The sequence below is a fragment of the Bactrocera latifrons genome, unplaced genomic scaffold, assembly GCF_001853355.1.
Source record: "Bactrocera latifrons isolate USDA-ARS-PBARC rearing strain unplaced genomic scaffold, ASM185335v1 scaffold_149, whole genome shotgun sequence".
Classification (NCBI taxonomy): Eukaryota; Metazoa; Arthropoda; class Insecta; order Diptera; family Tephritidae; genus Bactrocera; species Bactrocera latifrons.
Window position 1 is genome coordinate 773,097 of NW_017534952.1, and position 25,017 is coordinate 798,113.

The following is a 25,017-nucleotide window of genomic DNA, read 5'->3' on the forward strand; positions in this document are numbered from 1 at the left end:
TGTATGTATATTAAAGTCATCGTCTTCCCAAAAATAAAAATGTTTCCATTGGCGATTACCACGTCTAAAATATACAAATTCCTTACAAAAAAATTTTATGTTTTCTATGGTTGATTACCATCAGTGTTAAACCACTTTTGACGCAATAATCCAAATATGAAATCTTACATTAAATTTATGCTTGCTCCGTAAAAGAAAAAATACGATTTGGTATTTGACTTAGAAAAAAATATATTTTCAGCTTGCTGCATTGCAAACGTAACAAACGTAGTACGTAACCAAGAATTTAATTTGTACGATAATTTTAATTGAGACAATTTCGGCTACTCAATGAAATAAATAGATCTTGACAACACAGAGAGATTTTAAGTAGGTTTTGTTAAAATTTAACAATCTGTTTCCAACTTAAATTACTACTAAAAAAACGCCATATTCCTACATAAAATTTAAATTATTGGGTTTCCCGCAATTTTTTGTTAGGGGCGCTAAATAACAATATTGAAGTAATAGCATCTATTAAAATATGTCGATGTATGTATATGTTTGTAACATTCAAACATTTGCCTATATACATATTTTCACCCGCTTAAGCACTAAATGTAAAATTAAATGATATATTATAAAGGAAGTAGTAACATGAAAAGTTATCAATACCTTAATTAAATCGGCATTACAAACTCCGCTCTTATCGATTTAAATTTACATTTTTAATATGTATATTACTATTTTCCAATGCTTCAGTAGATTTCTTATTCATCAAGGGTGCAGACAAATTTGTTAGATTATCCGCTGCTTGTTCGTCCATTAATGTGCCAATTTTGTTATCAGCATTATCTGCATATAAGTTGTTATTTGTTCGAATGTTTTCATAGTGATCCTCTAGAAAATGTTCATCATCAGTGCTTTTATTCCTTTTACCATTTGACAAGTGCTCGTTACGGTGAAAAGTTGCAGATGGGTTTAAATAGTAAGGGGAACGTGGTCGTGGTAGGTCATCGGCAGGCAAGGCAAATCCGTGTGAAATTAATATATGTCCAATGTTGACTTCCACACCTGAATTGTGAACATGTTTTCTTAATATATATTTTTGAGAATAATATGCATAATTTTCGACTACCTTCTGTCAAATCAAAAAGTTCAACACCTGGTATGGGTGAACTCTCTCGGGCAGCACCAGATGCACCCTTTTGTCGCTCTTTATAAGTTGTTGCTCGAGAAATGAGTTTCTTCCAATTAGCAACTGCCAGAACATAAGATAATTAAAGTAAAATAAAAATGACAATAATTTAGCTTGCCTTGAGTAAGCTCCTCAAATTTTTGGATTGATAGCGCATCCCAAGTATCTGCATCTTGCAGCATGGTAGACTTAACACCTGCTAAGAAACATTCTACTGCTTGGAATCTAATCAATTATTACAAAATTAAAAGTTGCTAAACGTTGAAAACTGACTTACTCACCTTAAAGTCAAAAAATCGGTACGCAATTCAAATACCTCATGGGGCGATACATATTCACTATCGCCGTAATCAACGAAATAAAGGTCTAGTACTACGTCGTTAGGGTTATACTGATTTGGTAAAATACCCACAATTTCGGCACGATACCAYTTTCCGTCATATTTAAATACGGCTGCCACAATTTGACCTAAATATGGTTCCACGATTTGATGACGGGCTTTATTCTCCGRTTCACTGTAGTAGTCTGTCATTGATTGTACCATATCATCTAGTTTCTTTGATTGAGGACCAATAATTTGTACCCAAAATTTGGAAGGTGATGCAATGGCAGATACATAAACCTCCATCGGCTTATCCTCATTCCGAGAAGCGAGAAGTTTTTCACGGGGAGGCAAATAGGAACTCAAAGACGTTTGCGAAGAATACATGCTTGAATTAATGCTGTTCGAAGGCGAACGACGCGGCTCGCGTCTATGTTCGACTTCTTCAACGGCTCGACGAAGGTCTTCATCTTCTTCAATTTTCTCCTCAATCAATTTTCGAGCAATATTTACCTGTACATTTTKTATGATAAATTAGCAAGTAAATATTATATTTAGATCACTTAGTTATAAAGGTACTTAATTAATATCTAATCAAATATTTAGAATAGTAATGTTAAAAATGTATATTGTCGCACCTGTTGCTGATTTCCAGTTAAAAGAATGCGCCTTTTATCCATAGCCCCTCCGCTGCGACCACTGCCTGAGTCCACAGTAACTTTTGCCAAAGATATGCGACAAATTTCTTGCATTGCCTCACCGCATCGTCCCATAATTTTTCCACATACACTTTGTGGGACAAAGATTTCTTCCTTGACAATTGGCGCCCGTTCTATTTCTTTTAATAGTAATGTGCGAGCTTGTTTTACACCGTCTSTCGTTCCGTATATATCACAGCATTTGTACTTATCATTTTTGTCTCTACACGTCCGTCCATCCAAGTCGAATAATGAAAATAAAATATTTACTTAGATGATTTAGTATTTGTAGGTATAACAATTACCTTAAATGTATTTTTGTGCTCGTCTGTTGTTCAATGGATTTTAAATTAGATCCTCCACGACCCACACATAGTGGTATATGCTCATTTAATATTTCAAAGTTGATCTTCATTCCTTCGTCAATATTTTGTGGTTTTCTTTTCTGTTTTACCACGGGTTTTGGTTGTGGCACATCCTTATCTTCATCCCGATTTTTGAAATAGGTATATAACATAGCGCCACCCAAAGTGCATAATCCAAAACCAAGGATTAACTTATATATGGGCATACTAGTTAAGCCGTTGTGACGTAGCATCTTACAAGTTTTGTATTAAATAAAAAATTCAACCCTAAAAGAGTTTTTGAAAATTACAATTCCTTCCTTTGTCACTTGGAACAAAAAATGTGTTAATATTTTCTTAAACCCCCAAATTTTACAGTTTAACATCTAACATACACAGTTCAAAAGGATTTTTGTCTGCCTAAGAGACAGTTTTATTATTTACACATGCATATGGGAAGTCCATGACTATTTAAAAGCCGCTAGCGCCCTTAGTTTACGTTTTTTATATAAATACACTGCAGATCCATATATACTTATACATGTGTATCGTGCAACTAAACCCCGATATTTAGAATTTATCTATTATTCAAGTCAATATACCAGGAACTTCAAGAAATTCATCAATATTATACACATAAAGGCAGATTTGGCGAAAGAAAACTACATACTCCCTCAGATATTTCAGAGTTTGAATTTGTTGAGAAATTTATTCTGGATGTAGATCTGTATTCATACTCATATAAGTATGTTTGCATATATTTCGAAAGAAAAATAAAAAAGCGTCACCAAATTACGTATACGAAACGAGAGATCGCTAAATTTAGTAAAATGACATAATGTGAAATTGCTATCGATATGGTGTAATTATCAAAAGATACATTTTGGGTAAAATTTTGAGATTTTTGTTGATTGACCTTGACGATAAGAACACCGACTTATAATATTTTTAATTTGAGAAACTGCGATTTCATTTTGCAAAATAATGTAGCCGATATCGTTTATGAATTTTGAGGAATGACATTCCTTTGATCGCTCTGCTTTAAATGAATTATGGTATATTTCTTCACTCGATATTCCAAGTAAAAGGTAAAAGGATTTTTGCCGCAATACACATAATGAATATATTACTTATATTAATATTTGTGTGTAAATCACTTTGCATTGGGAATAGTATATAAAACATATCATACATGCAGTCTTATTCAAACCAGTTTGACTGATCTACTAATCCACAGATTGCGGTATGTACTTCGTTAAACTTATACATATTTAATTTCGAAGACATTATCGCAAACAAAAAGGTTTAAAAAATTACTTTAAAATATACTTTTCCATTTTAAGTTGATAAAAAAAAAGATTATTATTTTATTAACATATCAAACTGAAACAATCCGACCACGTTGTTTTGATGTCAATTTGATATAATGATACCCGCACTCCCGGTACAAGCTAACATATACCTTTAAACACTTTGATACAAGGCTTTTTTTTTAAGAATTTTAAATTTAAACTTCGGTAATGTTTTCAATTAAAATGTTTGGCATTGGTTTAAACCCGACTGTTATGTGCATATATATAAGTGAAGTCACTTCTGTCTACAGATAACTATTATTTAAATTCAAAACACACACATATACGGATAGAGATTGTTTTCAATTAATTCAATATTGAAGGTTGTTATATTATTTCTAGTAAGTGTTTTAATAAATGATCAAATTATTATTTTCTTATTATTTTTCTGTAACATTTGATACCTAATATTACCAAAATTGAGGCACGAATTTAATGAACGTCAACATTTGATTGTGTCAACCAGAGACAAAGCTGCCGGCTTACCTTTTTTCAAAATTGTGTAAATGTATAATCTATAGTATACATTTTATTGCGAAAGCAATATCATGCTGCATACTTTTCGATTATTTGATAAGTCCAAATTCTGTAGTTGGTTAGGTAAATTTTTTAACTTTCTTCAAGAAAAAYTATACTGATATGTTACATAAAATATTTCAAATTTTGAGGATTAAATTAATAATCCAGTTCTCCTAATTATTAATAATAAAAATAAGCTGTTTTCTAACCTCAAAAAGTATTAAATGCATAACACCATATTAACTAAAAAATATATTACGTTCTCGTTTCGATTATCAATTGTCAAAATGAAAAATGTTATTTGATTGCAGCTGTACTGGTGAACCACTTCCAAGTAACTTGCTATAGATTATAATGTCCAAGGTTTTTGTCAACATCTTGATAAATAAAAAAATCGAACAGTATATATGCTAATAAATGCACATCAATCGTATCGTGTGCACAACCTTAAAGTTAATTATGTTTGTTTTGAATCTGACTTTGACATATTTAGGAAAACTTTGGACATATTTGGTGTTCTCTGCTCAGTTGCCACGATTTTTAATAAACTATGTCGTTGACACCAGGAAAGGAAGACAACCTAAATCTCATTAAGAATTTGACCCCTGTAAGAAGTGAGTACTCATACATTTCATTAAACACTATGTTTTATACATATATATTTTAAACAGTTTCGGAAAACACGCATGGAAAATCATGTATGCAAGATTCTAACGTCCAGACATGCAAAGATCGCTTGGATGATATAATTTCACAACAAAAAAGTAATTTTTCCAAATGGCAATTAGCTCAAAAAAGAGGTTTCGCAATTTGTACATTGATTGAGGCTATTAAGACGCGTGCTTTAGAATCTAGGGAATCCAGTCGTAACCTTAAGGAAAACGAGGAAACACTTTATCCGAGAGATCTAAAACAGCATATAGAAAAACTGAATATAATTCTGACCATATTCGAAGATATAACAAAACATACAGAAGAATCACTTCGACAATTGATAAAGTTAGGCAAATTAGTTGGCAATACAGATACAGTTTTTTACCAGTCGTGGCCGTTGTCGCAATATATCAACTTCTTCGACCAATTATATTCTTCTTATAACAAAGAGAACAAAATAAAACAATGGGTTGCTTGTGAGTATATTATAGAACAACCAACAAAATATAATAATTTTCAGCCTATTAATTTAAAAAAGATGAATTGCCGCACTGTATGAACAGATCCGATTTAATTCGTTGTACAACGGCATGGGAATACCCACAATACATTGATGAATGGACATCCTTAATGTTTGCATTTTTGGAAGAAGAGAATAAAAATAAAACTTAGTTTTTGAAATTTTCTTCAAAGCTCACCTAAAATCATTAAATATGATATGCACCAGGTTAGCAAATGATGCGTTAAACTAATGGTTCGGCCGTAATCAACTTCCATGTGCAAGACAAACAAGTCAATTAAACACTTTGATCATTGTTTATTAACTTTAGTATTAATATGTTATCTAAACAATGTAAAGTTTAAAGATATTTCAGTATGCAAAATGTATTGAATTTGAAATTCCTGAAATATATTAATAAGTATGTACATTCTGTAAAAACTATGATTCTTTAATTTCTGATTAGTTTAGGAATGTAAAATGAGACAAAGGCTCCGGCCGCTGTCATCGTACAAATGAATGCCCAAATACCAAAAGAACTGTAGCGACGTTTTTTAACATTAATGTCAGCCAACTGCCTATAACGTTTGTCCAGTTGAACCTGTTACAACAAACATAATTACAATTCGAAAAACTGACAACCAAACGAGCTTCAGCACCTTAGTTAAGTCGTCAATCTCTTTATCGATTTCAAAAGTTACGGCCTTTAACTCTGCTAGTGATTCCAGCACAAAACGACTCGCAAAACTTTTTTCTCCTACGAGTATGTCATCCGGAGGCAAAATCTTCAATTTATAGTTAATAGCGGATAGAGCTGAACGCATGTTGTCCAAATGGTCAATAGCCTTGCCCAAAATTTCACAATTATATGTCTTTGCTTCAGGCAATTCACATATTCTAAAAATTGTTTTTACAAAATATTGAAATAATTAATTATACAATTTTACTTGCTCTTTATACGTTGGATCCTGGTTCGGTAGTTCTGAAAAAAAAGTTATTAGCTCCTGCCGTTCCTTGGGGTCTTTGAAACCCATCAATTGTAAATCGGGGCTTGAGAGTGAAGCCAAATCCCGATATGATATTTCTTCAGCCAACAACCTCTCTATACAATCATTGGAGTTATCACCATGAGATGACAGTAAAGTCTTAAGAGCTTCCCGATTTGACCGCTTTTCATTATTAGAACGTATCCATGACTTACGTTGAAGTCTTGCAATGGAACTATCACGATCTGGAGGCAAACTGCGATTTTGAAATTCTTTATTTACATCGAAACGCACGGCAGGTACGCCAAGTGAAGAAGGCACAGGAGTGTTAAGGTCCTGCATTTAGTCGAAAGAGCGAATATAAGGAAACACGGAAAGATGTTATAGGGAACTATATTGCAGAGAACGTTATATATTTCCTCTTTTTTATAAAGCCTATAGTATAAATATATACAATTACATATCAAAACTATCATAAATAATGATGTGGATGCCAGATTTAATGTTATTCACATTCAGCTTTATTATTTCAATGACTTGTTTCAATTCTTGGGGCAACGTTAAGAGTAAAATAGTGTATAAATAAGTGGCACTACTGATTGCCGGCAGTTAGTAAACAGTACCAGTGTAAAGGTTAGGAAATAATTTAGCCATTTAAAATCTTTCACTCGTAAAATTATTTATAAAGTATAATATAGAAATGCCGCCTTGGCTGCCTCTTGAATCTAATCCAGATGTAAGCATATTTTTTTTCCGATTTGAAACAAATTAAAAATATTTATATATTAAATTAAAATGAGTAATGATGAGTCATCGCATTTGGTTAAATTATATGCTAGGTACTTACAAAGTATATTCATAAATTGGGGGTGTCTCAAGAGTGGTCAATTACTGATGTCGTCAGCTTAGAACCGGAGATGCTCGAATGGATACCGCAACCAGTCAAAGCAATTATTTTGCTATTTCCTATATCAGAAAATGTGGGTACATATTTATGTTTGTTATGTAAATTGGCTTTGGGAAATATTCTTTATAATATAGTATGAGAAGCATAGAGCACAAGAACATGAACAATTAGCTGCAGATCCTGGAACTTTTCCTGATGATCTTTTCTACATGCGACAACTAACTTCTAATGCTTGTGGCACTGTTGCTATTATACATAGTGTGGCTAACAACAAAAGGTGCCGTATGCATTTACAAGTGTTATGAATAATGTGTTATATTTTATCTTATTAGCATTTCACTTTCTGATGGAATATTGAAAAACTTTCTTGAGAATGCTAAAGACTTAACACCAGAAGAACGTGGTAAGGCTTTGGAAAATGATGTGTCTTTTACGGAGGGCCATTATGAACTTGCCAACGAAGGTCAAACCGTTGCTAATCCTGAAGAAAAAGTAAATCACCATTTTATATCATTAATTCACAACGGGGGCTTTTTGTATGAGTTAGATGGTCGAAAACAATTCCCAATCAAGCATAGTTCGACTTCYGATTCAACATTTGTGCAAGACGCAGCTAAAGTCTGCAAAGGATTCATGGCTAGGGACCCAGAAGAAATGCGCTTCACGGTAATGGCATTAACCGTGTCACCAAATTAATATGAATTTTCTATTTAATATGCTAAATTATTGGTATTAACTTGTGCTACTGCTATTCGCTTATACACACATAATTTTAAGATAATTTTGAAAATTTGTCATACCAATTACACAAACATAAATTTCACGCTTTAAATGCTTATATTGAAATTGTAAACGAATTGAATCGATGGTAATAAAATAATTGGATATCAATGGCTTATAAAAATTATTGTTTGGTTTTATAATATGTTCAGCTTTATGGACACTTAAATTTCGCATTCAATCAAAAAGTAAGTACGTTCTCTATAGAACGCAGGAAATAGGCTTTTTTCAGAGTGGGAATGCGCATGTCAATAAATAGGAGCTATATGGGTATTTGTATGTTATGTAGTAAGTTGATTTGCTTTAACATATTTATAACATTTTAATAAATCAAGTACAAAAAATGGAGTAATATTTGGTCAGAGTGATTAAAAAACTAAGCCTTTTAAAAGCATGTTGATAAAGGAGTTGATTCGTTTTTCGACGCAACATCGTACGTTGCACTGTTATTTGGTACTGAGTATATGGATTTTTCTCTTAATCGCAGGTAAAAAACATTTTAATAAAATTTCATTCAATTTAATGATTATTGCTTAATTTTTATTGAATTATTTTAGGAATGTACAAATATATTGGTCATAACGGAAATTCGCTTAGTAATACAATACAATTTTTTAATGGCCAATTACATTCTCCATCAGGAGATGTCAACGCACAATATACGGACGAAATTTATCCTCAAAGGCTAGACAAAAGAATTTTGAAATATAGCCAATTTAAGGAGCGTTGTGCCCCTTTAGAACAYTTGGTGCGTCGCGATGAAGGTGGCATATTAGACGGTTGGAAATTGCAAGGTGTGCTAATGGTCATAAGGCACGGTGACCGTGGTCCCATGTCACATATGCGAGGAGTTATGGGTATCGATTGCAGTGCAGAAAACAACGGCTTAGTCAATCGGTGAGTGATTAATAATTTTTTTTACAAACTTCTATTGGAAACTACTCTGCAAGCCCCGTATGTACATATGTACATGTTTATACAGATATGCATATATATGTACATATGTATGTATGTGTGTGTAAAATGTTCGTACAAACTACGCAAATAAAAATTGCTACACACTTCCTGAGTGTCGAAAATCATTTACAGCTATCGCAGTTTCCTATACAATTCCACATCGTCTGCGAGCTCTAATCACATGTATTGGAATAAAATGGGACCGTTTCATGGATTTCCTTTGTTGCCAGCATCCGATCGCGCATGTCTTTTAGGCCAGCTGACATTTAAGTGCGTAAACAAACTCCTTATATAAATCAAACATATTATATTATTGCATACATTTTATATTTCTACGAATGGACAGGGGAGTCGCTCAAATGTTACATGTAGGTGATATTCTGCATCAAATTTACGCTCACGCATTGGGGTTGCTTACTAAACCAACATCAAATAAACCCTCAATGGGTGGATCCTCGACTCCTAATTCGTTGCTCACCTCTGACGAAGTGGTAGTATTTTCTACGCGCTATAGGAGAACTTTTCAATCAGCTCTCGCAATTCTCTTCAGTTTTTTGCCAAATGATAAGTGGTTATCCTTAAATATTCGCGAGTCACAGAGCATGGCGTTTTGTTTTACAGACTGTACTTGCCATCAAGCGGAACTTTTATTCAAGCGTCAGAAAAATGAACAAAAATTGAATTTGACCCTTCAACCGGATATCAGTAAGGTTATTCAATGGGTGGGGGGAACTTTGCTTCAACATACGCCAAATGGTATCAACAATGTTCAAGATGTGATGGACGTTCTAAACATGATTTTATGCCACGATGCGCCACTACCTTGTCGACAAACGATTTCAAATAATTCGCGTTTATTTTCCACTCAACTGGGTACAACCGATTTGAATGATGTCATCAACATCGACCAAGATGAAAACGCTGCAGATTCTAATTTCGTACCAGAAAATATATTTAATGAAGATCTTGACAGTGAAAATTCGATGGGATGTGTCGAAGACACTCACGTCACAGCTCTTATGGCGTATGCGAACTGGCAATCAACATACGAAGTAGCACATATATATTACAGACGAATAGGACTACTCCGATCATATGGTATGATTCGACATATCGTTAGCTATATGCTACGAATGATCTCTGGCGATCGAACTAAATTTGTTCTGTACTCAGGCCACGATTGGACTCTGCAATATTTAACTGCTGCTTTGGGAATAAGAACTGGAAAAACATTTATACCTTATGCCACTCGATTAGCAATTGAATTATACAAAAGCGAAACACATACAGACTATTATTTTCGAATAGTCTACAATGGTCGAGATGTCACACAACAAATTGAGTTTTGCGAAGGTGGTAAGAGTTTAAGAGTCACACGTGATAGTCGTGGGAATAAGGCAGATCTTTGTCCAATCGAGAATATTATTCGATTCCTTCACGAGGACTACTTTGCGCCTTTGAACGCAACTAATTTTAAAGATGCTTGCACCGCAACGGTATCACATAAAGATGTTGATTTCTGATAAATGAATCAGAAATGGATATCACAAAAACAAACCTACTCTTCTTATATAGGTTCATTTAACCGATTCTAACAAATTGTAAACCAAACATATCAATTGCAYACTTATGCACACAAATATTACATAAATACTTGTATATACTATATTTGCATACATATATAGGGATCACATATTTAAAAAAATATACAAATCTATCTAGTATGTACATACAAGAAAATTCATATTTAGCTTTAAGGTAGAATATGATACATATACCATGCTAKGTGCATGCCTATAAATAAATCTGAAACTATGAACATTTTATATTTTTATGAGCGTTGTAAATGTCTATAATTGTATCTACACCTTTTCATCTAGCTTTTTGAGACGCCAATAAAAAGAGGAGTAACCTCGAACGGGGTGTGTGACAATGATGAGAAGTTAAGTTCTGATTAAATTCATGCACTGTAGTCCAAAATGCACAATTTACAAGAATTCATATGTATTGCGCTCATTTGCTGAGCTCATCCAAAATGTTGTGCTCATATAATAAATCACCTGAAAACATGTGTAGTTGTATTGTTGTATTGGAGGTATATGACATTTTCTTGAAATTCTACCATACTTAAAGCTAATAATTAGTTGGATATCCTTTATTGCTTTAGCACATTGGGAGGGATTTATTTTGTTCCATTCCGCCTGTATTATTTTTCATAAATAATGTTTGTTGCTATGTTTTTGTACAGCTCCTCTTTTTATAATCACCCATAGATTTTCTATAGGGTTTAATGGCCTTAGGGTTAAGTCAGGCCAATCCAGAATTTTAATATTTTGACTAGATATCCAAATAAAAAATCCAGATAGTTACCGTTTAAATTGTTCTTTAATATTTCGCCGGTCATTTTACTCTATCTGAGCCCTGATTCCTGTGGAAGTTACAAATGGATCCGATTCGCTCAGCATAACCAAGGACCTATAGTCAGAACGGGTGATCTTCTTATTTTTTCGTAAAATTGAACAGGGTTATTAATTTTATTTATTTGAGCAATTCATACAATTGACACATTGTTAAAGAAACAACACTTGCGATCTATACACTTGAAAGTGCATTCAAGCATATCTCGGATCTGTGTCATCGCTTACATATGCATAGGCATGTAACAGTGTTTGTATGTATTTACATAGATGTGTATATATGTTCAAGTGTATTTGTGCACATCATATTTGTACAGAAATGTGCTACGGTTCGAACTGGTGTCTCATGCGCCTGCATTTCAATGTGCTCGTGTTGATGAGAGTGCAGCAGTGCAGTACGACTACTCGATTGGATAGCGCATTCATGACCAGCAAAGTTTAAATTACAAAAATTCCTCTTACTGTCATCTTCTGAGTTTCTGGTACAAAATGTTGATGAAGAAAAATCGTGCGAAGTTTTTTTCCAAAACTCTTTTATTGGTTCCAGTGTTGGTATATTTTCATTCGTGAGTTCAGTTATGGAACTCGRCAGACTTTTACAATCACGCAGGATTATTGGTAGATGGACTACTTTTCTTCAGATTCTAGCAAACTACATGGGAATCTTCAAATGATTTTCTTCTGCCTATTTCTATCTAAAGTTTAGGGGAAACTCTAAATCAAACGAAATCTCGTAAGTCTAATTCTTAAACGCAGTAATATGTGTATACATACATACACATATTTGTATGCAAAGCTGCAGTGATATGATGTTCACTACAAAATAATTATAATGCAGAATGGCCGTAACGAAGATTTGCCAACTAGCAAGAGAAGCAATGCATTTGGTCTAACGTCAAAGAGTTTTCCATTCATTGTCACACCTTCTGCCCCTAGAGAACGACTATTTTAAGTATATGTAAGTATACCTACTTCACCAAAGTGTTGACAGTGACTCTGTGAGTGAATTGTCTAGGCTACTTACTATACTCATCCAGAGAACTTAAAACATATAAGTATATCTTTATGTTCTCTGACTCATCACTATTGTCAAAGTCACATTAAKAGCGCTCTTTTTCAGTTTACACTCAATCTATTATTATTTAATTTTTTTGTTTTCTATTAGGGCGCACAACTATTAATCAACCCGCTTCAGGTTCCAATGTTCGTTTCAAGCTCTAAGATTAATGACTCTATTGCACATTGCACTTTCATATTTTGATTATATGTATGTACATACATATATGCTTTTGCATCATTGATTGACAACTGACTAAAAAACATGTACATACATACATATGTGTTTAGAATAGAATGTATGTTTCTAAAACAAAAACAAACAGCAACTAAATTTATTAATTATGCTTTCAAATAGAGCAGGTAAGAGGTTGAACGTCCGAAAATATATATGTATGTACATACTTAAACATGTCAATGAGAGAAGATGAATATAAAGGACGACTTTGAAAATTATATAACATACATATATACTATACTCATTTATTAATTAGGTATACATACGTACTATATATGTACATACATACATATGTGGAAGTCTTAAATATTGATAAATTTGGTATTCCGCTTATAATATTAAAATTAAATATCGTGTTCAATTATTATGAGCAGCCCTTATGTTATATACTTATGTATATATGTAGAACTTACATTTGAATATTTCCTAATGGGAGAATCGTCCCTGTGCACCCTTTCTCATTTATTTATATATGTAAATATAAACATGAATATATCGATGTATATTTAATTGTGCAATACTGCTCTGCTCAGTAGCAGCGTGTATGTGCCCACATATGTGTTTGATACATATTTACACTTACCTTTTAAATAACGATTCGCTCTGTTATGGTTGCACTTAGTGGTTATTTCTTACACTATTCGCTGCTTGCCTGGTAAAATAACATCGAATGACGCAAACGCTAGAATTTCTGAAATGTGATTTGTGACAACAACAATGATTCTGAACGAGTTTTGCTTGTTTTTGCTCCGTAAGTGCAATGTGGTTTTTATGAGTTGCACACCTGGAGAAAAATATATATTTACATATAAAGGATTTTTGTTAGATACATACTTACATACATATGCATAACACGGATGGGTTGAATCGGATAAATACTTCCTTTAGCCGCCATATACCTAATATAATCTATATCTTTGTTCTTAAAATTAATAAAATTGGGCGAAAACATGGCTCAGAGCTCATATAACTAATATCAGGGCTTTCGAGCATGGCTCTCCATTTTCGACGGGACCAGAGTGTGTTTTCCCAATAAGCTCTAACAATATAAACTATAAATATAAATAACTTATAGATATGCCACAAGTAAACAAAAATCAGCAGTTCTTCATAATCACCAATGTCAAATGTCAATTGAATATATTGCCGTATGCAAAAGTTGAGAGTTGGTCTATCGGTTGCTCCTCCGGTACAGGATCCATTGTCAATCTGTTGCCCTCCATATAAGTAAATATATATATATTCAAGCCCGTTGTCAGTTGTATACATTTCTGCTACGGAACCAACGTACCTATTCTGACGCGGCATTTAGTTAAAACCCGAGATGAAGGCTGACGAAGATTTATGTATGTAAATAGAAAAGCGATATACATACATACATACGCCTTAATATACAAAATGTAGTTATTTGAAAATTTTTAATAGTTTTACATACTGATATCAATATACATATTGTATTATAGAAAAACCTGGTTAATTGTATCTTGTATACATATAACTAAACTACTGATGCAATAAAATTAAAATTTTGTAAAAATAATAAAGTGATTGATATAAATCAACGTTTCTGGTAAATCTTTTTTATTAAGGTACTTCAGGATAAAAAAACCCTACACCGAGCTCCAGAGTTACGAATTTCGTTGACAATCTAAATTCTATTACCTCGAAATTTTTAAAATACTTCGCAACTCTGAACTTTTCGCTGCGTTTCTATTAAAGCGAATTCGCTGCAAGTTTTGATTGGTTTTCTTGTTCCGTCGTTTTGACATAAAAATTTTGCAGAAGAATCGCCTTTACATTTGCATGTGGTTTTAGTTTAAGTAAATAGTGGAATTCAAAAATRCGTTTTGAAAAATGAATCTCGTTTGGGCAAAATGATGAAATTTTGAAAATTATTCTCCTTCTGCAACTAAAATAAATAATTGAAAACTAAAAGAAAATTTCGTTTTCAGCTTATATATGTATGTATGTAAGTGTGTTTTACTCGCGGATCTTCAAAGCCGCCCCGAAGACGTCTAAAATATATAATCTGTTTGAAATGAAGTTTATTGAAAATATAGTATGATTGATCAAATAAATTAAGCTTCAGCAGGTAAAAAACTTGGCGTGGAACGAAAAAATTTATATAAGAATCAATATTTTCTGTGATTTTCCTGCGTTAAACCACAACTGGAAGAAAAAGTGAGTATTAATTTTAATCTACATTAGTAAAAAATTAAAGTAAATTAACAAAATTTTTTGTTTTACAATATAATATAGTGTTTCCTTCTCCGTTGCATTATTCGACTATGCGACCGCAAGCACCTGGTGCAGGTCAGCAACAGTATGACCATAATGCTGAAGAGCTTAGTAAAGCGGAATGGTACTGGGGTGGAATTTCCCGAGAGGAAGTGAAAAATATTTTATCTGGGGAGCCGGATGGCAGTTTTCTGGTGCGTGATGCCTTAAACAAAAATGGRGAATATACTCTAACTTTAATAAAAGATGGAACAGAGAAGTTAATAAAAATTTGTCATTTAAATGGAAAGTATGGTTTCACAGACTGCAAGTTTAATTCAGTGGTGGAGTTGATCAACTACTATAGAGTAAATTCCTTAAAGCTTTACAACAAAATGCTTGACATTACGTTGAGCAATCCAATTGTGAAACCAGCAGAGGAAGACGATCATAGCGATTTGCGATTTCTTGCCGATAAATTTCTTGGTTTGCACCATACACTAAATAAGCAGCAACACCTATTAGATCAAAAAATGAAAGTATTTAAGAACGTGGAAGCTGAATTAAATGAGAAGAAGCAGGACCAAGAAGTTTTTTTGAAGGCCGAAAAAATGTTTAAAAATCAAATAAAATTGTTAGAATCATATATATGTACGGCAATACAGCCGCAGGTCGGCACAGCTGGGATAATAACGAACGCAAACGGTGGTGCAAGTGGAGGAAATAACAACTATGCAGCTCGTCAACAGGATCAAGAAAAATTACAGGCAAATGCCACATTACTAAAAATTAAGCTTCAATCATTATGTGCAGAAATGGGAAAATTAAACCGGTATGTAGAAGACAAGAAGGAGGAATATAAAAGGCTGGAGCGTCAAATCAACGCCGCGAAACCTGAGCTGCAGGAGCTAAGTCTAGAAAAAGAAAGGACTACAGAGTAAGTAAACTAAAATCAAATTGATTAGAAATTAAGTTATACATAAAAGTTAGGTTTTTAATTTTCGTTATAAATTTTTTWAATTATTTATATATGTAAACAATCGCTATCATTATTTTATACGCTTGTTATTGCTGCGTACTATAGTCTTTTTTATATTCGTGTATATGTATGTATATATTTTCCCACTTATTACACTGCATATCAAACCCTTGTGAAGATTAACACTAAGAAAGAAAAGTCGTTGGAAAAAAATCTGCGTATACCGAATATATTTTTTTTTCGCAAACAAGATTTTTCTTCTCATGGCCTGATTGATTATTCGATTCAACTCAAATAAACGAAAGTAGATACATATCTTATATATAATAAAGTCTGATTCAAAAATGCATTTAATCGATATTCCTTATCTGTTTCCATTTATTTGCATATGCTTTTTCCTTTTAGGCGCCTAATGGAAGCTGGTATTAAGGAGGAGGATATTGTCTTACTCGCAGAAATGGGTTTCGATGCCTGGCAAAGAAGATACGAAAGTCGAACGAATTTACCGCATAATAATGATTCATTATGGTTCCTTCGCGACTGTTTGCGCCAAGAGGCCGAAGAGTTGTTGAAGGGTGCCCCTACTGGCACATTCCTAATAAGGGCGCGTTCCGCTGGACATTATGCTCTTTCCATTGTTTGTAAGAACGTCGTTAACCATTGTATTATCTATGAAACGGAAAGTGGATTTGGCTTTGCAGCTCCTTATAATATATATGATTCTCTAAAAAAATTGGTGGAACACTATGCAAGCAATTCACTCGAAGAGCATAATGACACACTGACCACCACGCTGCGTATACCTGTCAAATATTGGCATGCCAATAAGGATTCGCTTATGAAGCAATTGGAAGAGGAACTGGAATTGGAACAGCTCCAAATTGAAGAACAACAACAGCAACAACAAATAGCGCAGGTCCAGCAACAACCATTGCATCAGCTGTCAACATCCGCAATTCCAATACCCTCTAATGACACATTGGATGTACCAACACCACCCTCTTCCTTAAACTCTCTGTCATCGTCTTATCCTGGGGGGAGTGGCAGTGCTAATCCAAATTTGCCACAACCATAGTAAACAATTTTAATGAATTGCAACAGTGTTGAAGGTTATTTTTCCAAGGCCTTGTTTTAAGTATATGTGATTATGGACATGGCGCTTAAATTCGTAGTCAAAGACCGCACTAAATTTAATTACGAGATAAAATTATGATTAAAGTGGATACAAAAAACTCAAATAATGTAGCTTTCGGGTATACCATTTGTGATGTAATGGTGTTGCAATTTTTTTATATATWTTTTTTAAATACAGCAAGATGACAACGAAGTTAGGATTAATTTTCGTAATGAGTAACATTTGGGAAGCAATGTTATTATGCATGACGATTTTTTTTTTCGAAATTTAATATTAATAATAATTTCTGTAAAACAATATAGTGTTCCTAGTGTGGAAAGCACAATTGAAATCCACAACAAATTCGATCGACAGTAGAGAACCAATGAGTTTTGTCATGTTAAATTTTGAACTATACTTTTGTAACTGTTGTCATGATATCGGTAAAAATATACAAATTATTGTGAAACATATAGTTTTGAGAAACAATATCAAAGAAATAATGTCAATGTTGTTTTATATTTATACTATTTATATTTATATGAAGATATTTAGAGTAAAATCGAAATGTTCAATGTAATAATGGAATGCAAATGTTATTACGCAATACGCATTTCTTTCGTGATATGTTCAGCTGTTAAATTTATACAAGAAGAAAAACGATTATCAACTTATGGTATAAATTTGTATTGTACTATTTTTGGTTGACATTTTGTTGAAACACAATTATATCAGTTATAAATAAATAATTGTTTACTAAAAAATCTGTAAATAAAAATCAATAACCAATCTGTAAATTTGTACATAAAAATATTGTCAAATCAGGTGTAAACTAGATGAAATGTTCTGCAATAAGAAATCACAGAAATTAATTGGGAAAATCGAGAGCTCCTACGAAAATTTGTTGGTATTAATTACAATATCGAATGTGAAATTCTAGAGCTTCGAGTCTCTAATTATTAGATTGATTTTCTTGTGATTTCAAAAACAGAAACATTCTTCTATTACAGTACTCTCAGAACGTTGAATATTTTATGAATGCAATACTAAATTACCACAAATCAAATAATAAATACATGTATGTCTTTGAATATTTCACTAAAAAAAAGAACTTGAAACTTTATGTATATATACATACGTACTACATCTTTAGAGTAATTCGTATGGCATTGTAATTCCTTGCGAGGAAGAGAGGCCCAGCAAATCCCAATAGAGATTGAAACAATTGCCATTGATATCTTCCCATTTTCGACTCCAGGTTCGTTTGGAGTGAAAGTGCATCACGCGATCATTGGCTATGAAGGTTGTTAATCAGTAGATGTAGTTATTAAGTTAATTTTCTCTTTAGTGTCGCTAAATGAACTAATTTAAATGCCATATTACAAAAACGTCTATTAACAATGGCGGGAATTTCGAACCAGAGAAAGTTCAGAAACGAATATGAAATCGAATTACATATATATGTAGATATAAGATAACTTCAAAAATAAATCAATATCTCTCTTGTTAATATAGACGTTTTAGAACATCTGCCAAGCTTTTTATATTACATGTCTAAAATTTTCGCTGTAAATGCAACTAAACTTTTGTATATGTAATTGTTTTTATTGGATATATTCTATCATATTATACTAATTTAATATATACATATTTTTTATTCATTGGATTCTTGCATTTCTTTGTCCTGTTACATTGATGCTATCTATTAGAGGGTTGTATAACGGGAAGAAAAGACATGGACAAAGAAAAGTAGGCGGGATCGTCACCAAAATTAAATGCGCGCTGAATTAAGAACACAAAAGCTTAGGGATGTATGCTGGTTTACATACATATATTTAAGTTAATAAGAACAAATAAAGCATATATATAAACTATATACTGATATAAATGTTGCAAATTGAGAATTGGATAAGAATATCAAATTCTTTTGATTTCTTTTCAATCTATCAGAAGGGACAGCGGCAGCCCTCGTAATATTTTATATACATATTAAACAATATATTTTCGAGCTTTAATCCGAATTTATTGAGAATATATCTTCAATTATTAACTGTAAAGCGTTTATTCGAATGTTTTGTATGGGATTATAACACTCGTGGAGTTTTAATCCGATGTTTTTGAATTCCTATCAAGAGTTATGCAACTCAAGGGTATATTGCCTATCTCTGAATGCCTAGCGGCCTGTCGCCTGTGGCAATAACTCTTCCTTTCCGTTTCGTAAAATGTAACAATTGTTAACATTCATGGGCCCTATTGTTTGGCTGTTCCATTGCTGTTGGATCCATTACATGAGGTGCATGACAGAATTCAATCTCCTTAACGATACTCCCACTTTAAACGGACAACGTCAGACATTAACGGATGGTTTTCGTAAGAGAATTGTGTCTGCAGTGTTGTGGAGAAGATTTTGATATCTTTGTTATTTTGAAGGTATTGAATATCTCCATGAAAAACCATGGCTCGTAGATGGAAAATTAAATATTACACTTACATAATATTTTTCGTTAAAGTTATAAAAGGTGTCTAAGTAAGAAGTTTCGACTTTTATTTTCGCTTTGGTCTCTTAACCAAAAGTATATATACAAGTGTACATATGTTTGTCTAAGTTTGCTTATATCTAATGTACATAATACAATCAGCTAAATATAATTCTGTTAATGATCCAAATAAAATCACAATCCTTAACATTTTATACCGGTCAATATGACCGAAAGTTGATAGCATTTAATGTTTTTCATTTCTTATCAGGGATTTAAACTAAAGCTTACAATTTTGAAGTTTTATAAAATAAATATAAAAAGAAACTAAAATCGTATTAAATCGCATGACTATTTATAAATAAAAAAATGCGGATGTGGATGATTTATAACGGTACACCTTATGGATTATGTAATTTATCTTCTTAAGCTTCCTCTCAGCTAGAGTTGTTCAATAGGTTCCGAGTTCATGGCAGTATTTTGGAATTACTGGGGCTTTTGCTAATGCTGCCTTGAAATATTACAATTCCAACTGGAACTGTTCGTGGTCTTCTATTTTCATTGACCGTGGTTTCTTTACCAAATCGACTGGTGGCGGAACGCATTTCCGGAATGGTGTGCGTGGAGTTCCGCGAAGAAGACATGTAGGCAAATCGGATGGTGGTGTTTGACTTAGGGGCGAACCTCTCAAATCTTTGAGGAATGCGCGTTCGTAGATAAGCTTTGTTCCTGCAATAGAATATATATTCCGATATAATAAAAATATGATTCGTATTTGTATGTTTACATACATACATATGTATAAGCGCAAACATTAACTACATTTTAATACAATTAACTTTTTTGTATATGTTAAATGTTACAACTACATACATATCTATGTGAGTTTAAACATTTGAATTCTTTTCTTAAAAGATCGTATTTCATTAGCACTTCTTTATTCTCGGAAAGTCGCCAACTAGTTTTTAAGTTTATTTTTCAACATTAATTCAGATTTGGCAAATGAGTGAGCAAAGTAACATTGTAACTACAACTTTGTAATTTACTAAATTTGAATATCTATGTAAATCAAAAACATTACATGTTGTTTTGAAAACTTACCTCCAGGTGTGGTTGAATACAGTGTGCCGCCGGGAGTGGATGAATAAACTTCTGGCATCTGAATGGGGTCCGAGATAAAAATTTTTTTAGTTTTTGGCAATGCATGTGTGAATGCCTGACGAGCAGTTGGTGATGCTGACATTTTACTTTGGTTGTTTAAATCACTTAATTAATTGTCTTCTACCAAAAATTTCTTTGACACTTATTTACAAATTAAATATTTTTTTTATTTGACAATTTGTTGCCCAAGAATCGCAATATCAGCAGTTACGATCGTTCAACCTAACAATTTCCGAAAACCAAAATGTTTTCAGAATTATCCAAACTTTAAATTTGCACTCGAAACACAATTTACTTTATAAGATGATGATTACTGACTTATTTTCCGACAAAATTACGTCTCTATTCCAACGAAAGTTTTAACTTGACTGTTGTGTTTGGGTGGGGAACGTTTATATTTATACGAAAACATTGGCGTAGCGCAACATCGTAGTGGTGAGCACATGCTCGATAATGTGTTTGTCAATTTTACGCGAGCGCTATAAAGTTGAAGTCGTCGTCGCGGTTGTTTTCGTTTGTTCTAGCCAGCGCTGAAGCATTCTAGTGTGTTTCTTATATATACATATGTACGTATGTATGTACATATGCATAGGTATTAAAATTCTTGTTGTTATTGATAAATAAAATTATTGCGCACTGTGAAAGGTTCTTAGACCTCGCTGCTTGCTAGACTTCTCTTATTCTGGCCTAAATTCACTAACCTTGCGGGACTATAATGCATGTAAGATTTTCTTTTTAATTTAAGTGTTATGAGTATTTCATTTATAACTTAATCCCATTCATCGAAACCGATGTATTTCTATAGGCGAGGATTCATCAGAGGTATGTACATATATATGTACGTCGTAAGTATTTTTCGTCTATATTTACTCATACGTTGAATACAGTTCAAATTTACATACGTTTAAATCTTACAAAGTTAACTGGCTGATGCAATGATCATGAGCTTATCAAAATTACAAACAAAAAACGTGAAATCATTGAAAGTTCTATATTTCATTTAGGTAATAAATGTACCCTTCAAAAGTGTAAGTACGCCTGTAGATACATATGTATGTATGTAAATACAATGTATAGTTGCAAAAAAAAGCCGGCAGCGAACAAAACAATTTGAGTTGGCGAGGCTGGGAGAGTACGCAATAATTTTTATATAGATAGATATTTACATACATATATGTAGCATTTACATATACTTATTTACTTATGTACATATTTACATACTCAAAATGCCTGAGAAGGTTGTTGATCGATAGATGAGAATCATATTTAGTGGAAATTGCATATTAAGCTGGTAAACAAATACATATGTACGTATATAGCATTGTTTATGTTGTTTTTATAAAAGTAGAAACACACGCCCACGTTCATATGCACATGCATACGTTTTGCTGACGCCTCCCAATCTTTATATATATGTAAATATGTAAATATAAATGTATTTATATACTATATGTGATGTACCTATGCATAAACCAGTTTATGTATGTACACACATATGTATGTACATATATAACATTTATTTTATTCCATAGGGAATAATAATAGGAACTTCACGATGTCTACGGCGTAAAAAGCGCATTGGCGTCATTCTGGTACAAATTGTCGCCGACACGTGTGACAATTTCGCTCATTAAGGCCGCTCGTATTTACCTACAAATACATACATACATACATATGTATGTATGTACAAAACCTAGACACTATTTTGTATGAATATATGTATGTATTTAAATATCGTTAACTGGTACAGGAAAGAAGTGGATTATAAAATTACACATACATACATACAGTATGTGCTTACTGACATATGTAGATATGTACATACTTATATACATACATACGTTATGGATAATATCAGTTTGTGGAATATAAGCACACAGGTCCATCCTCACATTTCGTCGTCATGCTCCCTGACATGTACATATGTACATATGTATGCCAAAATTAGAAACATAAATGCGCCTTTTCATAGCAGCCTTATTACAAGATGACGCAGAATTTTATCGAGAGCAGCGTTATGATTATTCCTTACAATTGCTATCGGGTCACATACATAAATATACATTCATTTTATACCTGAAAGGGTGTGCGCAGCATACATTTGTATATACATATGTATGTATGTACGAGTACATTTGCAAATAGACGTGAACACAATGTATGACTATTAGGCGGTAGGTACATATACATACATATGTATGTTTGGTGGTATGTACTTGTTTACACGTTAGCTTATCATAAGTCGAAATAGGCGGTACTGAGTGCAGTGCCCCAAGTGGAAAACCTCGAACAAATCACGTAAGCACATACATATACATACACACACCAAGTTAAATTTGAGAGAAAATTACCACAGAAATCACGACGGTGAAACGCCTATAAATAGAAGCAACAGTGTTTATGTTTATAATTATATACAATATTTAAATATGCATATATGTATGTATGTACATACATATACATACATGATTTTTCCAAAATTAGGTCAACAAACGCTGTCGTTCTTTAACAGTGAAACACTAGGTCTGTCGGAAAAACACGCCAATAATTGTGCATTTGTATAATTGCGAATTTTTATTTTGGCTTGAGTTGTGTATTGTATGTGCACGTTTTGTGTGGTTATAATTGGCTTGATAAGAGACCCACAATTACTCACTTATGAGTCATAGCAAGCAAATCGTCTGATATGTACTACTGACTACTCAGGTTCTTTTGTTATTTTGCCACTTTTACTTTCATTTGAGTATTTTATTAGTGCATACATACATGTATGTATGATTTATATGTAAGTCATTTTATAGATAAGAAACCGAAGTGTCAATTAACTGCTATTTTTCCGGAGGTAAAACAGTTACACACGTTGGGCGATGCTTATTTATTTTGGAAGCACGTACATATTTACATACATACATACATTGTATATTATATTATACTTATGCCCAGATAACTTAATTTATATTGAACGCAACTGAGCAATTCTCTATTAAAATTTCGTCAGCCTACAAGATGTTTTGGTAAAATTTTGCTGGGTGAAAACACTTAATGCTTACGGCATTTATACATACAAATGTATGTATATATGTATGTACATACATACATGTACACAATTTATAATTCCTATATTTGCTGTTATCAATTATGTTGAGTTAGTGCGTTCTTTAACACATTTAAATTTGAAAATCCAAATGTATGTATTAAATTAAAATTTGCCATATTCAATGTGTTATTGTAGTTTTTATTTTTCTCTTTTGTAGACCAACATCAGTATTCCACTTGGGATCAATAGGTAGATCCCGTTTGGCGGTCACCGGGGTAAGAGCTATTATGCGCTATTTACATACATATGTGTGTATCTTTCTAATAATTGTAAGAAAATTTTGAGAAATATAACTGTGAAATCGATCTCTCATTATTTTTTTCTGCTTTGCTGAATTCTCTAAATGTGAACTTCGGGATCACTGCTAATTTCTAATCTAACTCCATTAATTGTGTAGCTATTCTTACTAAACTTTTAACTGTTTCAGATCTACTAAAGGTTCGGTTGATAAGGACGACATTCGATGTCGATGAACTTCAGAAACAAGGTTTTAATTGATAAATTTATTGTGGAGAAAATATTATCGCACAATGGACTTTATACATAAATACATATGCGTATAAATATGCCTTTACAAACTCTTTCGTAGACCAAATCACACAATTTTGCCAAGCACCACTCGACCTTAATGTTGCCAAATCATAAAAACCTTCAAGTGAGCAATGAACTCCGCCGCGATAAGTTTGTATGAAGAAAAAGTTCTAAAATTGCATACGTATGTACATATGTGTATACATTAGGGTGTCCGTTATTTCTGAAGTTGATTTATTTTTTGTCCACGCATTCTGAAGTTTCAGTTTTGCCTACAAGCACTTTTATTTTCATTTTTTGCATTAAGCAAGCAAAGCTACGACTTCGAAAAAAAGATATTCTAATACAAAATTTACAAGTCCTATAAAATTCTATCTATCCGTTGACTACCAAACTACATCACATCAGACGAGCGAGTCACCTAAGCACTGGCCAGGTGCCTGCTTTTCTTATAAAGAGCCAGCTACCGTGAAGTCACCTTGTGACTTTCAAATCACTTCACTTCGCGGCATGAGTATCACTCTCGCACTGGCCA

General features: G+C 32.9%; 7 protein-coding genes and 1 long non-coding RNA gene across 15 annotated transcripts; 4 read left to right on the forward strand and 4 right to left on the reverse strand.

The window, feature by feature from the left end:
• Nucleotides 1-206: 206 nt before the first annotated feature.
• LOC108965796 (tudor and KH domain-containing protein) lies at nucleotides 207-13,784 on the reverse strand. Of its 6 annotated transcripts, none has more exons than XM_018928419.1 (8): nucleotides 13,745-13,784; nucleotides 13,490-13,690; nucleotides 2,503-2,829; nucleotides 2,138-2,420; nucleotides 1,459-2,012; nucleotides 1,296-1,402; nucleotides 1,118-1,240; nucleotides 207-1,053 (listed from the first exon to the last, which is right to left on the reverse strand). In XM_018928419.1, the coding sequence occupies exons 3-8, from the start codon at nucleotides 2,793-2,795 to the stop codon at nucleotides 686-688; spliced, it is 1,728 nt and encodes a 575-aa protein (XP_018783964.1). In that variant the 5' UTR covers nucleotides 2,796-2,829; nucleotides 13,490-13,690; nucleotides 13,745-13,784; the 3' UTR covers nucleotides 207-685. The 6 variants fall into 6 exon arrangements, with proteins under 6 accessions (XP_018783964.1, XP_018783969.1, XP_018783963.1 ...); XM_018928424.1 differs by lacking the exons at nucleotides 13,490-13,690; nucleotides 13,745-13,784 and adding an exon at nucleotides 4,298-4,350 and having other exon boundaries at nucleotides 207-593; nucleotides 655-1,053; XM_018928418.1 differs by lacking the exons at nucleotides 13,490-13,690; nucleotides 13,745-13,784 and adding an exon at nucleotides 4,298-4,350.
• On the forward strand, nucleotides 4,839-5,934 carry LOC108965803. The gene is made up of 3 exons (XM_018928431.1): nucleotides 4,839-5,026; nucleotides 5,084-5,542; nucleotides 5,605-5,934. Exons 1-3 carry the CDS (start codon nucleotides 4,963-4,965, stop codon nucleotides 5,736-5,738), a joined length of 657 nt encoding a protein of 218 aa, XP_018783976.1. The 5' UTR covers nucleotides 4,839-4,962; the 3' UTR covers nucleotides 5,739-5,934.
• LOC108965800 lies at nucleotides 5,958-7,050 on the reverse strand. Its single transcript, XM_018928428.1, has 3 exons — nucleotides 6,517-7,050; nucleotides 6,225-6,462; nucleotides 5,958-6,166 (listed from the first exon to the last, which is right to left on the reverse strand). The coding sequence occupies exons 1-3, from the start codon at nucleotides 6,891-6,893 to the stop codon at nucleotides 6,017-6,019; spliced, it is 765 nt and encodes a 254-aa protein (XP_018783973.1). The 5' UTR covers nucleotides 6,894-7,050; the 3' UTR covers nucleotides 5,958-6,016.
• Nucleotides 7,156-8,365, forward strand: LOC108965801 (ubiquitin carboxyl-terminal hydrolase). 2 transcript variants are annotated; one of them, XM_018928430.1, is made up of 5 exons: nucleotides 7,156-7,287; nucleotides 7,391-7,531; nucleotides 7,593-7,735; nucleotides 7,791-8,187; nucleotides 8,283-8,365. In XM_018928430.1, exons 1-4 carry the CDS (start codon nucleotides 7,252-7,254, stop codon nucleotides 8,152-8,154), a joined length of 684 nt encoding a protein of 227 aa, XP_018783975.1. In that variant the 5' UTR covers nucleotides 7,156-7,251; the 3' UTR covers nucleotides 8,155-8,187; nucleotides 8,283-8,365. The 2 variants fall into 2 exon arrangements, with proteins under 2 accessions (XP_018783975.1, XP_018783974.1); XM_018928429.1 differs by having other exon boundaries at nucleotides 7,791-8,365.
• LOC108965795 (2-phosphoxylose phosphatase 1) lies at nucleotides 8,388-11,250 on the forward strand. Of its 2 annotated transcripts, XM_018928417.1 has the most exons (6): nucleotides 8,415-8,508; nucleotides 8,574-8,725; nucleotides 8,796-9,135; nucleotides 9,328-9,465; nucleotides 9,542-10,293; nucleotides 10,369-11,250. In XM_018928417.1, the coding sequence occupies exons 2-6, from the start codon at nucleotides 8,632-8,634 to the stop codon at nucleotides 10,716-10,718; spliced, it is 1,674 nt and encodes a 557-aa protein (XP_018783962.1). In that variant the 5' UTR covers nucleotides 8,415-8,508; nucleotides 8,574-8,631; the 3' UTR covers nucleotides 10,719-11,250. The 2 variants fall into 2 exon arrangements, with proteins under 2 accessions (XP_018783961.1, XP_018783962.1); XM_018928416.1 differs by having other exon boundaries at nucleotides 8,388-8,508; nucleotides 9,542-11,250.
• Nucleotides 13,785-13,820: 36 nt separating the features above from the next.
• LOC108965818 lies at nucleotides 13,821-14,511 on the reverse strand. The gene is made up of 3 exons (XR_001993140.1): nucleotides 14,342-14,511; nucleotides 14,025-14,237; nucleotides 13,821-13,958 (listed from the first exon to the last, which is right to left on the reverse strand). It is a non-coding gene; the product is annotated as an uncharacterized LOC108965818 (long non-coding RNA).
• Nucleotides 14,512-14,618: 107 nt separating this feature from the next.
• LOC108965815 (phosphatidylinositol 3-kinase regulatory subunit gamma) lies at nucleotides 14,619-18,726 on the forward strand. The gene is made up of 3 exons (XM_018928470.1): nucleotides 14,619-15,087; nucleotides 15,166-16,060; nucleotides 16,508-18,726. Coding segments are annotated over exons 1-3 (1,566 nt in total). The 5' UTR covers nucleotides 14,619-15,086; the 3' UTR covers nucleotides 17,178-18,726.
• A 1,018-nt stretch (nucleotides 18,727-19,744) lies between these two features.
• On the reverse strand, nucleotides 19,745-21,210 carry LOC108965816 (eukaryotic translation initiation factor 4E-binding protein 3). The gene is made up of 2 exons (XM_018928471.1): nucleotides 20,795-21,210; nucleotides 19,745-20,422 (listed from the first exon to the last, which is right to left on the reverse strand). Exons 1-2 carry the CDS (start codon nucleotides 20,934-20,936, stop codon nucleotides 20,214-20,216), a joined length of 351 nt encoding a protein of 116 aa, XP_018784016.1. The 5' UTR covers nucleotides 20,937-21,210; the 3' UTR covers nucleotides 19,745-20,213.
• Nucleotides 21,211-25,017: the final 3,807 nt, after the last annotated feature.

Excerpts from the sequence above, each read along its gene's own strand:
- LOC108965800 (XM_018928428.1), bottom strand. The coding sequence starts at position 6,893 with ATGCAGGACCTTAACACTCCTGTGCCTTCTTCACTTGGCGTACCTGCC. Across the intron at positions 6,463-6,516 it reads CAGGATCCAACGTATAAAGA|AATATGTGAATTGCCTGAAG; the intron begins GCAAGTAAAATT and ends AACAATTTTTAG. Across the intron at positions 6,167-6,224 it reads AGATTGACGACTTAACTAAG|GTTCAACTGGACAAACGTTA; the intron begins GTGCTGAAGCTC and ends TTGTTGTAACAG.
- LOC108965803 (XM_018928431.1), top strand. The coding sequence starts at position 4,963 with ATGTCGTTGACACCAGGAAAGGAAGACAACCTAAATCTCATTAAGAAT. Across the intron at positions 5,027-5,083 it reads GAATTTGACCCCTGTAAGAA|TTTCGGAAAACACGCATGGA; the intron begins GTGAGTACTCAT and ends TATTTTAAACAG. Across the intron at positions 5,543-5,604 it reads AATAAAACAATGGGTTGCTT|ATGAATTGCCGCACTGTATG; the intron begins GTGAGTATATTA and ends AATTTAAAAAAG.
- LOC108965816 (XM_018928471.1), bottom strand. The coding sequence starts at position 20,936 with ATGTCAGCATCACCAACTGCTCGTCAGGCATTCACACATGCATTGCCA. Across the intron at positions 20,423-20,794 it reads GTATTCAACCACACCTGGAG|GAACAAAGCTTATCTACGAA; the intron begins GTAAGTTTTCAA and ends ATTCTATTGCAG.